At 31.0% G+C, this 17,248-nt stretch overlaps 1 protein-coding gene and 1 pseudogene across 2 annotated transcripts; one reads left to right on the top strand and one right to left on the bottom strand.

The window, feature by feature from the left end:
* Positions 1-12: 12 nt before the first annotated feature.
* On the top strand, positions 13-9,151 carry LOC123672445 (annotated as a pseudogene).
* Positions 9,152-9,372: 221 nt separating this feature from the next.
* LOC123673477 (peptidoglycan recognition protein 4-like) lies at positions 9,373-16,366 on the bottom strand. Of its 2 annotated transcripts, none has more exons than XM_045607975.1 (4): positions 15,874-16,366; positions 12,641-12,835; positions 9,955-10,281; positions 9,373-9,590 (listed from the first exon to the last, which is right to left on the bottom strand). In XM_045607975.1, the coding sequence occupies exons 1-4, from the start codon at positions 15,896-15,898 to the stop codon at positions 9,412-9,414; spliced, it is 726 nt and encodes a 241-aa protein (XP_045463931.1). In that variant the 5' UTR covers positions 15,899-16,366; the 3' UTR covers positions 9,373-9,411. The 2 variants fall into 2 exon arrangements, with proteins under 2 accessions (XP_045463931.1, XP_045463932.1); XM_045607976.1 differs by lacking the exon at positions 15,874-16,366 and adding an exon at positions 14,384-14,510.
* Between the last annotated feature and the right edge of the window lie 882 nt (positions 16,367-17,248).

The raw sequence follows: 17,248 nt of genomic DNA, 5'->3' as shown, positions 1-17,248 counted from the left end.
CAGTCACATATTATGAAAGTTTTGGAACTATTTATTGTGGTCAGATTTGGTAAATTTATAAATTATTTTCAAAATTTGCAACTACAATAATAACTTATTACTTATGTTCCTAAGTCATTTATACAAGGATGTAAATCACTTGAGTTCGTATTATTTTCATTGAAATATCTGAAGAAGTTTATGGACAACCGTTAATATGGACCTAAAATTGATCACACGAACTTTTAAGATTTTTACGAAAATGAATGCGTTTTAGGAAGTAACTCAAAAATCAAAATTATATGTTAGTATCAATAATACAAAGATTATAGGTCACTACATAAAATTGAGGATGACATAAAATTCAATGGAATAATTCTATGGAAAAATTTTAAGAAAATAAAAAAATACGATGTACCTAAATGATTTCAACTACAGGTATACATTTTATAGAAAAAACTTAATTGTACTTACTTGAAGGTTGACTTGACGAATTCATGGTTCAGCCTTCCGATATATGCACTAAGTTGAAAAATTTAGGATATTCCGCAAGTAATGAACTCAGATCAGAATATTTTTTTTGAATCGAGAAAAATTCGCACTTCTGCCGTTGCAGATGAAATTTCAGTAATTTACATTTCTTATATCGCAAAAAACACTGAGGTGAAAACTTCGATCTTGCTCTTGTTACCTCTCTTCCCATTACAGGATAATACTGAATTGTGTTCGGTTCTAGCTTGCTGTTATTATATAGTACTAGTAGCACGTTTTTCTGGACCACTCCCCCTTTTTTAGTTATCTAAAGCTCATTATAGAATATAGCACTTAATATAGGTATGTTGAATAGGTGCTTTGTTATCCAAGTTTGCGAATGGTGCTGTCACTCTGTTTTTCGAAATAATTTGAGTGTAATGGGCAAATTAAGATATAATGTTATTGTAAAATTGGTAAGAATTTTGGATTTATTCGGTGTAAAAACAAAGCCTTTGTTATGAAGAATAAGCTTCAAAGATAAATTTGGACGAGAAATGCTCAGTCATTAGATTAGACGAATTTTGTAATTATTCACTGAAAATTACTAAGGAAGGATACATGCCGGCAAAATAAGAGGAACGTACAGGGTGTTTCACATAAGCGGGTCACAAAGGTTCACGAGCTTTCCAAATATGTTATTGTGAAAACTATCGAACCAAGGCATGGAAAGTTGTTGAGGAACAGTTTTTTCAAAAAAAAGTTTTTGGAGAATTTATTTAGTTTTGAAAATAAAAAGGTCTAGAGACAATTTCTCATCGATTGTTTCTTCATTTGAAGTTTCGGTTTCCTAGAAAACGGAGAATTATTTTTTTGCAAAATACACTTCCTGATATTCTTTCATATTTTCTGAATGCTCAATAGATTCTAAATCGGAATATGTAAATATAGTGATAGTTTTATATTCATTCTGAACAATTCCATTCAAAATCAACCTGAGGAAATTCATATTCCATATTCGGAAAATAATGACAATGGTTCTATAAATATTTGATTGTCAAAGTTTTTATTTTTGATTATAATAGAAGCGAAAATATAAAGCCCTAATTTTCATTCAAAGATCTCAATATATTTGATCTTTAAGAAAAAAGTGTTATTTTGGAAATAGTTATTGAAATAACAAAATTGTTATTCACATAAACTGTTGAAAGTGCCTGCCTCTAAACTTCTTCGCACTTTCTGAGGCCATGCATTACTCGGTTCGTTATATCCAAATTTTCTTCATTATTCAATGTAGTTATTTCGTTTCTTATTCTTTGCTCAATTTCATTCACATCTCTGAGGCGATTTTTTTGAACATCAGATTTAGGTGACCTAACAATCTTTTTACGGTTTTTTCATACCGTTTCTGTATTTCTCCATTGGTCATGAAGTTTATCAAATAACGTTTTATCTATACGGATTATTTTGTCGATGTAGATGCAGTGTTATACATATAGTCCTGCCTTGCCAACAAAGCATTTCTGTTGTTTTTGTATAAAGGTATATTTCCGAAATATCACATCTTTGAATGAAAATTCAGGTTCCATATTTTAGCTTTTATGACAATCGAGATTGAAAACTTCAAAATTTGACCATCAAATATAAAACCATCGACTACATAAATATATTTTCCGAATATGGAATCTGAATTTTCTCAGGTTCATTTTGAATGGAATAGCTCGAAATAATATTAAATTACCACTATATTCACATATTCAGATTCAGAATTGATTGAGCATTCAGTAAATGTAGAAAATATTCTGACGTAAATTTTGCAAGAAAAAATTTTCTGTTTTCTAGACAACCAGAAGTTCAAATGAAGAAACAATTTGTAAGAAAATGTTTCAAGACCTCCCCATTTTGATGAAAACCAGTTAAATTTGCAAAAAATTGCTTTATGGAAAAACGGTTTTTCCTCAGTAACTTTCCATGCGAAAATGAACTTTATACTTCCAATCCAGTATGTAACGAACAGAGCGTTCAAAATGCTCGGATTCATGAAAAAAACGATGAAACATTTCAACAATTTAAATGTTTTAAAAACAGTTTACTGTAGTAATGTCAGCAGCATTCTACTATCATTTGGTCACCGGCTTATGCAGTACACAGACAAAATATCGAACGTGTATAAAGAAAATTTTTAAAATGGATAGCCTTCAAGTTGGATCTTCCTTCCCTTATCAAATGAGAGTTACGAGATTGTTCAAATCAAACTGAATTTGAGATCACTGGAAATTAGGCTGGAAAAATTCGACATAATGTTTGTGTACAAACTATGGAACAATTTTGTTGAAAGCGAATACCTATTGAATCGAATAGGTCTTAACTGTAGGCCAACATTGTTGAGATCCAGGGAAACGTTTCACGTAAGGTTCAACCCTATACCAACTACATGAATGGTCCGATCGTTAGAGCACTTCGTTCAGTGAATGATTGCGAAATGGATCTATTCTCTGCATCAATTTTATCACTAAAGGATTATTTCAAATCTCAAGGCTTGATAACTAGATGAAAATTCAGATACTAGAATTTTGGAAATTCATGTTTATTTTTGACATTATGTTTTGAATAGTATTTTGTTTTATTATAATGTAAAATGGCTTGTCTGTATGAATAAATAGATACAATCAACTTTTTCAAGGAAATCATGTGCAATTTTGGTTCAGTGTATAAATTGAATTTAACTTTATGAGCTTTGAGACAACGGAATCATTTGAGGTGCAGTAATTTCTCTCTAAATTAAGATATCGCAATCAATCATAAAAGGAAATGTTAAGAGAAGATAAGGCCACATCTGAGTGTGTGATTATTCAATTAACATATCTATCAAGAATTTCATAACTCTGAAACTATTGGATCTATGACTGTTTGCTGAAAAATATTCAATTTCCTCTTAGCAGTGTATACTTGAAATTTGAAACGGGATTCTGTATTGCCCATATTTGAAGAGATTAAATTTTCAAATTAAAATTTCCTGATTTTTTTCCCTCGGTTTCATGGATCGTACTCTTGTGCTGAGAGGATGAAGGTATTATAATAACATTAATAACTGATATTTTTCTTCAAATATGTATTCATTATTCTAAATAATAAAAAAATAGAATCGAATAGAAAAAATTACTTATAAAAAGGGGAAAAGCCGAATGGAATAAATTCATTTTCTTGGTTACTGTTAATATTATTATTTGAAAGTTTTCCTTCCTCCGTAAATGTAAAGATGTAAAGAAAATCACGTTTTCATTAGTGTGATTCTCTTTAGTTTTTTCATTCAAATGATTGAATTTTAAGAATGTCCAGGGTAGGCAAATTTCGTTGTTTTAGCAGCAGCTTATATTAACTATTTGAGAAATTGGGCGATGTACTTGTCTTTGAAGGTTGGATTCGCATTTCGACGAAGATTAATAACAATTCAACAGCTAAATTTGCAGGATTTTCCATAAATATGTACAAGGTTGCGAAATTTCGATGTTTTAGTTCTACAACTTTTAAATCAGAGGTGAATAATTGACTAAATCTGATACCCGCATTCTCTTTCTCTTTCCCTGAGTAATAAACCAACAGTAATAGGTGTTCACTTTCGGTCACTTTCTTATGTTTTCAAATTATAAGCGAAAACTGAAAAAATGCCGATATCGAAAAAATATATCTCCGCTAATACTGATGATAGAACTCTGAAAGTAAAACATTATACAGGCACTTTTCTACTTAGAATCCAGTCGCGTGATGGTCTTTTTTGCAGGATTTTCAGTTTCGAACCTATGACTCAAAGTTTTTTTTTAAATGGTAACACTAGATTTTGTTGCCATTTTTTGAAATCTTAATATTCGCTAATTTCAAAATTATACAATCAAACTCGCGAAACTGCTTTTCTATTTTACTTATTGTCCCTTGAGGTATAAGCGCCAAGCGGCAACTTACTTATTTTTGTGTTCGGATGTTATCATCATTACCAATCATTTGTAAAATTGTTGTTTTGTGCAATTATTCAAAATCGTTAATGTTAATGAAATTCTAACACAAATGAAACAAACAACTACAACTTATCAACAAAAACAAAATTTGCGAGACGTTTGGAAGAAACTAACATTGAACATTGTCACAGAAAGTGTTCGTGGTAGAGTCTGGAAAACACAACATTATGGTTTTTTTATCATACATTTTGTACCACATCTTGAAGGCAAATAAGTTTAGTAAGTTTCACAAGATGTATCACAAGTGCATACTAACCATTATTCAATATCTAATAAGCCATAGTTTTGCTTTTTTTATACAATATATCATATCTTCTTCTGATGGAAATAATCCGGAATTCAAATTAAACTTGGTCAATGTAAACAAATTTGACCAAAAATCAAGTAAGTAAGGTGAAAAATTTGAAAAAAAAATCAAATATTTCTGAAACTGTTAATTTTCGGTTATCAATAAATATGGCTCAATCGACAGTGAATATAATAATAATAATAATTTATTCATCGTCAATTTCAAACACAAAATTACAATTCTCGGGAACTTGGCCTAAACAATGTTTGTGTGCTGAGATTCCCGAAACAAAAATTTAGGTATTCAACATTCTGAAAAATTAGATCATGAACAGTTAGAGAAATGGACAATACAAGGAACCCTTGAGTACAGGATACGCGGAGCCACTGAATGGGAAAAAAAAGAGAAAAAAAAAATCACGAAACTTAATTAATCAATGTCAAAATAATTTCTTAAAAAATGATGGGTTGTCAAGAATGAATGTTTTTAGTCTCCTCTTGTAAACTTTTCTATCTTTCATACAGTCTCTTAGTTCGGTGGGTAGCAGATTGTACATTTTCGGCAGCAAGAAAAGGAGAAATCGTTGATTTATGTTCTTATGATAAAGGGGCATTATCAAATGCTTACTAATGTTACATCTAGTAGAGTAGCCGTGAGCTAGAGTTGGAAATATATCCTCTTCTTTAAAGTGGAATAACAAAGAGCATAAGCAATATAAGTTGCGCAGGTTCATTAATCGGTGACACTCATATAATTCATTGGTTGGGAAAAGTCGCGGTTTATTGAAAAGAATTTTTAACACTGTATTCTGTGTGACCTCCAAAGAATGAACATAATTTTTATAAGCTCCACCCCAACGACAATACAGTACCTAAGGATCGATTCAACAAGAGCAGTATATAGAAGCAATAAAAGTTTTCTGTTGAGTATTTCCCTGAGCAAATAGAATTTATGAAATATCATTCTAATTTTCCCACACAAAGAACTGACATGCTTGTCCCATTTTAGATGTTGATCAACAACTACTCCCAAATATTTCACGCCCTCTCTCTTCTCTATGTGAGTACAATCCTGGCAATACCCCGATACGTGGCATTCTTCTGAGTGAACATTAAGTTTGTCGAATGTAGGTTGGTCCGAAATTGATGCAGAAAATGCGACAAAATATGTTTTGGAAGTATTCAGATCCAATAGGCCTCCTTTTCAGCCATGCAATCATGAGCTCTATTTCCCTACTAGCATTCCTACGAATATCCAGCCAGTTCCCACCCTGAAAAATTAAAACCGTGTCATCAGCGTAAGAGAGAACTCGACAATCCTTTACTGCGGTATGAATTTCATTGATGTAAATGAGAAAAAGGACTGGACCAAGAACTGTGCCCTGTGGTACACCGGTATCAACTGTCAAATAGGAACTATAAGAGTTATTGACTTTTGTTCTTTGTTTTCTATTAGTTAGAGATAATTTTTTATTAGATGTAATGCGAATGAGAGTGATATTAGCACTTCCTTCAAAGTTCACGTCTAATTCGGAAACATCCTGTATACATATATGCAAGATTATGAATACGGAAGATACAAACACCCAAAGAGGCCGGAGGAATAATCACAGATAGTAAAAGAGATCAATATTTTAATTTGATTTGAGAGTTGGGCACAAAAATTCATTCACCAAATAATATACTTCCTTGATCAATACATTTGCTATTTTTCTATTGAACTTTTTTGGTGTGAGGTGTTTGAACTTTTCTGGAAATCTATTGTACATTTTCATTTCCCAGAAGTCACCGAAATGTTAGGTGTAGTTATTTCTTTCTGATAGACAGAAATACTGAACCATTGTGTAAAATTTGTGTTTTTTCTAGGTAAATTTGATTTCTACAAATTCACCAACGTAGATTTTAGAAGGCTTTTTACAATAACCTATGAAGCAGTAATGGAGGATGAGGAAACACAACTGCTTGGTATGAATCACATAGCTGATTTATCTGGAATGTCTGCAGATTTCAGCACTCTATTCACTATCACTGAATTAATAACCGTCTCTATAATAACAACCGTCTTTATAAGGCGAAAGATTAGCTAAAGCTATTCTTACACTTTTACCTAACCAAATTTACAGGAATAATTATCTGGAGAGAGCTATCAGAAGATTTGATTCACACATTTGTTGAAAAAATTATCATTTGAATAGTGTTCCATACCATTAGGCATAAATTGAAATATACGAATTTTTTCGTTATCATGAGAGATAGAAGATTTTTTAGTTCTCTTTCATCACAAAATCATTATTTAGTTCCGTTTACTTTCATGGCACTTTGGTCCAAAAAGTGTCTCAAACGATAAGATTAGAATTACGAAGAATCAGTAGTTAAATTGAATATTATTTCACTACATAGGTAGTTCAGAAAGACAGAAAATTTTTATTATTGTTAATGAGCTAAATCCGCCTATTTTCGACAATTTGTGGGTGTTTGTAGAATAAGGACTAGTTAATTCCTTAAGTTTAATTAAAGCATAACAAACCAAAATGAATCCTTCAAAAATCAAGCTGTACATGGTAATTCAACTCATGATTAGTAAGGCTGCATGTCCTCTGAGTTCTCTAATTCTCAATCCACTCGATAAGGCTACCTACCCACTTCAAGGATAAAATAAACGATATTTCGGTGCAAACTAGCGAGGAATTGGTTTCGTATCCGAATAATACTAATAATAATCTTGAGGCAGCCAACTTTATTCAAATTATGAATAATTTTTTATTGAAATTGCATGAATAATTCATTCGTGAAAGGGCCAGGCACATGAATGTATGAAACAATTTTTTTGTGGACCTTTATTTTTCGTATTTCCTTATGAGTTACACGATAGGCGGATAAAGGAACCGCTTAGCTGTTTTGCACATAAAATTTCTATTTTTATTATTTCGTTAGCATTTCATGGTTTCTGGGATACGGGCCTCATCAACTGAACCTTAAGTACTCTAGACAAGCTTGCTGGAAAACGTTCAAGATGACGTCTCACAAAACAAATTGCCAATAATATATTATCGAAAAGTTACCCATATCATCTTTAGCTGACGATACTGGCTGAATCCCGCTTTAGAGCAGAAAGAAATGCTGGATAGTGAGCCATTCAAGAATGCTGCTATTATATGCTTTTGCTTTTTGTATTCCAATAAAAATAACAAAATAATAAACGAATAATGCAAATAAAACATTGTATGAGTAAAACAGCTAAGCAGATTTGTTTTTCACCTAGTTATGTAACTCGAAAAGACGATAAATACCCATAAAAATTATAAAACCTTAGCGATTATAACGAACAATTGCTTTTTTTGTTGAAAGTAGCTCAAAAAATATTCTGATACATGATAATATTACATTCGTACTTTGTAGCTTTTATCCCTCTGTCTACTTTGAACATCCTATAACTTGGGATCCAGAGTTGATGAGACTCTTCTTGTTTATTAAGGACATGAAGGTAAACAAAAACCATACTAACAATTGACTGGTTACCATTTCTCACACATTCAGATGCCTGTTTTTTTGTCAATTGATAATTTTTTTTATTTATTGCTTCATTTGAAATTGTTTTAGCAATTATATCCAATGAGTCATAAGCAGATCAATATGCTGAACGTACCCACAGCATTGAGGTATAGTTACGATTATTCTGTTTCCATGATGAGCAAAAAACTGATGTTAAGATTCATCGTGAATTTCGAAAAAAAATTGCGAACTTCATATGTATGATTAATTGATTTCCAGATCCATACTTTAGAGTCTTCCCTTTTGGACAACGTTGATAAACAGTGTCTACCAAAAGAAATGGGTGGAGTTATATCGATGTCAGAAATAATGAAGCTTTGGAAAAAGAAACTCAAGAAAAAGCGAAACAGATTGCTCTCCCTTGAGAAGATTCATTAACTGAGCGATCAAGAAATTGTAAGTTGGAAAAATATTGCGAAACACATGAATAATGTAGAATCACAAGGAATCTGTCACTGTGAATGCATTAGAAAGCTTGAAGTTGATTAATCAAAGCTGGATTGAATGAAATTACTTCGTTGTTTCAATTCGACATTATTATTTGATTTTCAAAATCATTCTGTGAAACATAGATCAATTCACACTTATATTCCAATAGAAAATTCATTGATGTGTCGAAAGCTTTAGTTGGCTAGCTGTTTTCTTGTGTATTCTCATTATGTTATTTATCAAAATCATGAATTTTGATGTATTTTTTTAATTAAATTCTATTAAAATTAAATAATTATCTAGTTTTAATAATAATTTTTATATTAGAAATATATTGCTCTTTTCCCATAGAAATCTCTGATATAGAAACCACAACGTCATCACACTATACGGTTTTCAAGAAAGTATTTCAATTTGAATGTATTTTATATTGAGGTGATAATCCTTTATGATTTTATTTCATTCATTCAATATAATATATTATACTTATTTGAAGTTTTCATTTATTGATCTTTTCTCCCATTGAGCAAATTATCAAAATGGACAAATAATTGAAAATACATATATTTAGTCATTATGAATGTAAAAAAATACAATTTGTAAAAGTCATGACATAATATCGATAAAAAAATATCGATAAAAAAATATCCTAAAAAATTTAAAAAATCAGTCATCGACACTAAGTATTCCTGCAGAATGTAGATTGAATACGATCAGTAATTTCTTTGAGATACGGACTTTCTTCAGGCCTGGTTAAAACCTGAAAGCAGCGGTTAAGTTTGTGGTGTGAGATCGAAAGGTTTATCAAAACGAAAAGCTGTTCTTCAAGGGCAGACACATCTGTTTTGCAAGGGATACCTGAAATATTAGAGAAATATTTTAATAAACTTACGTCACTGCGTGGACTGAAATTGAATCGAAACAATGAAAGATTGTATCAACAAATTTTTTATATGACAAACTATCTAATTTTTCGAGAATATACTACTATTAGAAATAAGTTATAACTTTGGAACATTGTTCGATGCATCTTTTATATTATATTGAAGGTGGGTTTCCCAAAACTGTTATAGACTGATCAACCATTCAATTGGTGTTAGAATTTCATGGAGGAATCGAAAATGAACCGAAATTGAACACAATAATTGTTTGATCATGAAAATCACCTACATAGAAGTTTTTTGCAAATAGCAATATATGTGAAGCAAAATTATCAACTTACCCAAAAAGGCAAAAGCCAATGATGAGTTATCACTGTAAAGCGATATATCTGGGGCATATTTCCATCCTCTACCTTCGTAAATTCTGGTATCTTCAGCGAGGAGGAAATTATATGGAATATCAATTTTATTAATTCGTAAACTTTCTTCTTGCATCTTATGTACTTCCTTTGTACAGTTTGGCTGATCATAGCAATTTGGAGTATTAGTGAAGTCTAGAATCAATTTATTGCTTGGTGCATTGAGATATTCGTGGTTTTCTACATCAGCTGCATCCCAATTTTCTCTGTCGGCCAATAGAACCACGTGAGCTGGTTCAATTTCGCGTTCTGAAGAAATAAAAGATATGTTCAGTAAAAAGTCAGACTGGACTGTAAATTACAGAACACTAATATGGTGTACATTTACATTGGATTTTGAAGTCATCGACGAATTTCATAGAATTTTTTAGTTTGAGGTTAATTCTAAAATGATTGCTGTTCATATTTCATAAATTTTCGATTGATGACGAAGTAGAAAAGATTATCCATTGGCAAATAAGTCTGGATGATGTCTTATCTCGCTTCAATCTTCTCCGCCAAAAGTTGTAATTTTACTTTTATATGGAATTTGGGTCATAATTTTAATGTGAACATTCCAGAGTTGACAAAATGAATTATATATGATTTAATATGAATATAAAAGTTATCACCACGTGCTAAACAAATCCTTAGAGAAAACTAAGGATTACAAAAGTACAGGGAGTTTGACGCAATTCTGAAGTTCTCTCTAATATAATGCTTTTAATTTCAATAGAATGAGAACATTTCGAGCAGTAGGTATGTGTATAATTAATTAGGTCATCTACAATTTTGATACACGATGCAAATTCTCGAGACTAATGACTTGAAAATGAAATTCATCAATTTTCGCGTTTAACCAAACGCGACATCTTCAGATTTACCTTTCGGATAACTAAAAATCTAAGATTTTCTCTTAATAGAACATAGTGACGCTTCGATGTGCAAAGTGAAATAATGGAAAAGTTACAGATTTATTGGAAAAACATGAGAGTTCGAAATGCAATAGGATCTATTGAAATCAATGGATCACATTTTGAGTTTATTACCACTATTATGTTTTTTCTTGTTTTCAATTTGTTATACTTATAATCTTACAATTTGTATATAAATAATAATAATGTTCATTCAAAATAAAAATGAAAAATTAGAGAGGTATTTATTTCGCTTTTATATTGACAATATTAAAAAAAAATTCTTCGAAATATGAAACATCACCCTAAAATAGTAATTTACGTAACAAGTCCGGAAAATAGGGTTTTTTTGGACGAATAGACAAAATTCCAGTCTGTGGAAGTCTGGGAGTCCAAAAAAAAAACATTTTGGGGCGTGTTGCGTACAATATTTTTTCGGTAACCGTATAACACTATGCCTGCTGCTTTCCATATTTTATTGCGATTGCGATCAAAAAACATCCAAATTTTTGACAACTAATTTCATATGAACTGTCAGCCGTTATCTCGATTGCTATGGTTATGATCAACTGCATTTATTAAGAATATACCTACCAAGATTTTCATATTCACAATGACTCGATCGACGTGATTCTTTTCCGGCCTAGTCTGGGAAGTACGTACTTTCCGGACTAGGCCGGGAAATGCTACTTGCTCAGAGAAAAAGAGTCCGGGAAGTGAGCACTTCCCGGACGGTTGCCGAAAAAGTTGATTTGCTTCAATCTAATATGATAACATTGGAATTCGTCAAATCTCAATTCCGTTGACAATATGTTTAACTGAATTCTCAATTTCATTTGGAAGGTCACATTTGTACGTATGATATAGTTTAATCGGAGAAACTAAATATTTCTTCGATAAAAGGGGTATGAAAATGAATTTTAAGCAACCAATTCAATTGATGATCATAAAGACGGATGAAATTTGCGTCAAATCTGCTTAATATAAATTCTACAATTTTTCTACATGAATCTAGTGATATAAAGCATATTTTCTAATTATTCACTGAGTTTAAATCGAGAATGATATAATTTGTTTCAATTTGAAAAAAAAGGATGTTTTGAACCATGATGTGTGGATGTGTGGATGTAGTAGCTCGTTTTCCATTGGCGTGACAATCCAGCTACCCATAGGACACCCGTTTTTCTTATTTTATGGATTTTTTTTTCATTGGTTACATGATGTAATGGTCCATTTGCCGATAGAACATTCATTTTCGATTTGTTTAGAATAAGTATATTATTTTGGTTTTTGTATGAAAGTATTATATTTTTGTATTTTGTATATCGCATACTGGCTTGCGCCTCAGCGATTAATGTTTATACTGATTTTTCAGAATAAACTATTATTATTATTATTATTATTATGAGGATAATTTTACTCTTTGAAGTGCTCAACACAAAAATATCATCACAAAATATAATCCGATCTCTCATTTTTTTTTTGATCAAGAGAAGAGAATTGCGGCTATATTTGGGTGAAATGACAGTGTTGTGGCTCTGAAAATCAAAAATAACTACATACTACACATAAAGTTTCATTTACATTAAGTTGAATTTGACAAGGGTTATCATTGTTCTATCTGGGGAACATTATGCTTATTGAAGTTTCGTAAAATGCTCTCTTAGCTTAAATCTCCGTTTTTATTCAACTATAAAACAGCTCTTTATACTTACTTTCAATCATAAGCAAATAGAATCCAATCGTCATTCCTGCGAACAGTATGAAAAGAATGATTCCCGGAAAGAGGTATTCATATCTGTCAGTACAGCGTTTTCTTCTTTCACGTCTTCGTACTGTTAAGGGTGTTGTCTCAGTTGCACGTCCATTTATGATTTCTTGGTATTTACCCTGGCAAATCCGGCAAGTACCTGAATTCAGAAGAAAAAAGACATTAATAATTAATAAAAACATTGAATTTGTCAGAAACAACACAAAAATTCAAAAGAAATATTAAAATAAACACAGAACTGTACAAGCGCTTTTTCCACAACATTTAATCCAAAATTTGCATTCATCATTGAGAAATTCTAAAATAGTTGTTCTTCTTAAGTATAACCATAGTATAAGGAATGGATAGTAAGCCAACCGCCGTTTGATGGCAAGGAACTGATCACTTGGGTTGGGGTCGCTACTGTAGTTGGATCCGGTGTTTTACGGGTTGCATATATCGAACACTATTCACTACCCAAAATGGAGAAGTAACTCGATAATAGATGGCGCTGAATCATGAGCTATAGATGGCGCAGAAATAATACGATAATTCATTCAGTGGCGTGGTTGAAAAGGGGTCGCATGACATTGCCAACAATTTTTATGTTATTATTAAGTTACCACTACATTTGAATATTCGAATATTCATTGAATATTTATTCGAATAATTGCGTTTTGCCTTACGATAAAAGTTTGAATGATCACTTAACTCTCTATTCAGGAATAATTAAAACAAATTGATAGATACAATTGAATTAAAATTATTCATATAATAGTAGAAAGTGGTTTCATCCGAAGAAATATGAATAGAATTGGGATATTATCAATGAAAAAAATATAAAAATTGAATATAAGATTCAAACATATGAATAAATAAAGAGTTCTAAAAATAATAATATAAGATTCCACATTCGAAATGTAATGCCGTCTTTTAAATCGTTGGCAAAGTTTTTTCATTTGAAACCTTGCTTTTCTGTTCCCTATGCATTGTGATTTTTAGACATTTCTCTATTTCAGTGGTCAAATATTTTTTTATTCTGAATTGAGAACCGACGAATCTTTCTATTCTTTTAAACCTGGGGTCTTGAAATGTACACACATCCTCCTCTAACTAAACTGAATCAGAAAAACAAAGTGTTTTGAATCATTCATAGAATTGAGCACGAAGTGTATTCTTGGAGGATTTAATGTTCTCAAAATCCGCTCGATCATTCTTTTTGTATCTGTACACCTGTAATGAGAATGAATTCATTTATGGCATTTAGATTGTATTGCTGTGTCCCAGCGTAGGATTACTGCGTCTACATAAGGATCAATAATTGTATTTTCCTTATACTATGGTATAACCTAAAGGAGACATATCCACATAATGACTCAGTCCATCTCTTCCGTGTTTTGAAACATTTAGAAGGAATAGAAAATCATATCAAAACCATGCTTTGAAGGTCTGCTCCTTCTCCACTTGATAATCTATATTTTATATTGAAAAATTTGCGCCTTCTGACGAAAAACTACAATTTCTGATTTTGAGAGAATTTAAGAATTATTCGACTTCGGATAGTTTTGGAATTTGTCTCTCGTTGCAAAAAAATATTACTACTATTTCTCCATTATTCATGAAGTTAATCAATTTGTGCACATTCTATAATCGATAGATATCTACGATCAAGTTATGAAAAGATCAATGAAAATATACGTTAGGCCACCTATTTTGTATATTTTTCAAGTTCGAGCATTTTTAAACACCATTCAAATCTAAAATCAACGCTCAAGTTCAATGTTCACAAGAGCTGATATAAGTAGATTTAGAGACGATATTTTGATTTAATGTTACTAATCACTCACAAGAAATGAGCAAATTGTATAAGAAAGAAAATTCAAATATGGTGATAATTTTGAGACTTTGTCATTTCATCATAGTAGGTTCTGTCAATTCAATTCTTATCTCTTGATCGATTCTGAATTTGATAATGAATATACGTGGGTAGGTTATTTAAGATCGTGCTTTCAAACTGGTTCTTTTATATCCGATTGTGGACAGCTGATGTATTTCATGAGAAAAAAATATGGAACGTGATAAACACAGTCAGGTCCTCACTCTATATCCGAAATAAATTTCAAGCTGATGGAGCTAGTGATAAAAAATTGCGATCTCGTTTAATTTGTTTAATTTATGAGAGATACAGAAAGTAATGCAATGAAAAGAGATCTTCTGGCAGAATTTAATTGAAAATTAACTCTAATTCACTTCATAATATATTTAGAAAGAAAGTAACAGGAATATGATCCCTGCAAGCTTGATCGAAATGAATACAGTAATATGTTCTTATGAATAATTATCAGAAAAGCATTTCTTCGCATATCATACATCGAAAAATGGAATAATAGAAATGGAATTTCATATTATGATGCAGTCACTCATCGTAATAGGTAATTCGTAAATTTAAAGATTAATATGAAAAAATGTATGTTCTTAGCCTACATAAACAGATAATAGCAAAGAAAAGAATTGATTCTCTAATATTATCCAAGATGAAGATCAAAACGTTTATATGACGTTGTTTGATTGGAAATACTTCACTACAAATATTAATTCCGAGCACGAGTAGATACCAAGTGTCCTACTAAATCATATTCATCACCTTTTAAATATACAATTTGTTATGTCATTGCGTCAGTCACATATTAGGAAAGTTGTCAGACATAATTTTTGTTTTTTTAGCTCATTAAAGCCTTTATTTCGATAGAGTTCTTATAACACCCGGTTTGGAACTCTTCATTTTGGTCAGATTTGGTAAATTCATGAATTATTTTCATTAGGTTTGTTACTACACGAATAACTTATTACTTATGCTCCTAAGTCATTTATACAAGGATGTAAATCACATGAGTTCGTATTATTTTCATTGAAATATCTGAAGAAGTTTAAGGAAAACTGTTAATATTAACTTGAGAAAATTGATCACCCGAACTTTTAAGATTTTTTAGGAAAATAAATGCGTTTTAGGTAGTTACTCAAATTAATATGTAAGTATTAATAATATAAGAATATAGGTAACTACATTAAACTTAGGATAGCATAAAATTTAATGAAATAATTTAACGGAAAAATTTCAAGAAGATGAAAAATCACGTTGTTCCTAAATAATTTCAACTATAGGTATACATTTCATAGAAAAAACTTAATTGTACTTACTTGAAGGTTCCCTTGTCGAATACATGGTTCAGCCATCCGATGAATACACAAAGTTGAAAAATTTAGGATATGCCGCAAGAACTGAACTCAGATCAGAATATTTTTTTTGAATCGAGAAAAATTCGCACTTCTGCCGTTGCAGATGAAATTTCCGTAGCTTACATTTCTTATATCGTAAAATACACTGAGGTGAAAACTTCGCTCTTGCTGTTGTTACTTCTCTTCCCATTACAGGATAATACTGAATTGTTTTCGGCTCTAGCTTGCTTTTATTATATAGTACTAGTAGCACGTTTTTCTGGACCACTCCCCCTGTTTTAGTTATCTAAAGCTCATTATACATTATAGCATCATATTCAATAGGTGCTTTTTTATCCAAGTTTGCGAACGGAGCTGTCGCTCTGTTTTTCGAAATAATTTGAGTATAATGGTCAAATTAAGATATAATGTTATTGTAAAATGGGTAAGAATTTCGGACTAATTCGGTGTAAAAGGACAGCCCTTGTTTTGAAGAATTAGTTTCAAAGATAAATTTAGACGAGAAGTGCAAAGTCATAATATTACAAGAGTTTTGTAATTATTCACTGAAAATTACCAAAGAAAAATACAAACCGGCAAAATAACAGGAAAAAATACCCATCAATATGATAGTATTTTTCACGAGCTATCCTAATATGTTATTATGAAAACCATCGAACCAAAGCATGGAAATTTAACTGGTTTTCAAAATAAGAACGTATAAAGACAATTTCTTATCAACTGTTTCTTCATTTTTTGTTTCATTCAGAATTGATTAAGCATTCAGAAAATATGAAAGAATATTATGAAGTGAATTTCCTTAAAAAATTCTAGAGAAAACCGTAAATTCACTTCATAATATATTTTCATATTTTCTGAATGCTTAATCGATTCTAAATCCGAATATGTAAATATAGTGATAGTTTTATATTCATTTCAACCAATTTCATTTAAAAACAATCTGAGGAAATTCAGATTCCATATTCGGAAAATGTTGTCTATGGTTCTATAAATATTTGATAGGCAAAGTTTTCAGTCTCGATTATATTAGAAGCCTAATATAATATAATAAAACCTGAATTTTAATTCAAAGATCTCAATATGTTTACTCTTGAAAAAACAAGTGTTATTTTGAAAATATTTACTGAAATAACAAAATTGTTATTCTCAGAAACTGTTGAAAGTGCCTGCCTCTAACTTTTTCGCACTTTCTGAGGCCATGCATTACTCGGTTCGTAAAATCCAAATTTCCTTCATTATTCAATCTAGTTATTTAGTTCCTTATTCTCTGCTTGAATTCATTCACATCCCTGAGGCGATTTTTATGAACATCATTTTTTAGGTGACCTCACGATTT

This window comes from Harmonia axyridis, chromosome 2 (assembly GCF_914767665.1).
Source record: "Harmonia axyridis chromosome 2, icHarAxyr1.1, whole genome shotgun sequence".
NCBI lineage: Eukaryota > Metazoa > Arthropoda > Insecta > Coleoptera > Coccinellidae > Harmonia > Harmonia axyridis.
The sequence above is the reverse complement of the archived record's forward strand: the minus strand, read 5'-3'. Positions and strand labels throughout refer to the sequence as shown.

Excerpts from the sequence above, each read along its gene's own strand:
- LOC123673477 (XM_045607975.1), bottom strand. The coding sequence starts at position 15,898 with ATGTATTCGACAAGGGAACCTTCAA. Across the intron at positions 12,836-15,873 it reads TTCGACAAGGGAACCTTCAA|GTACTTGCCGGATTTGCCAG; the intron begins GTAAGTACAATT and ends TTCTGAATTCAG. Across the intron at positions 9,591-9,954 it reads ATTGGCTTTTGCCTTTTTGG|GTATCCCTTGCAAAACAGAT; the intron begins GTAAGTTGATAA and ends CTAATATTTCAG.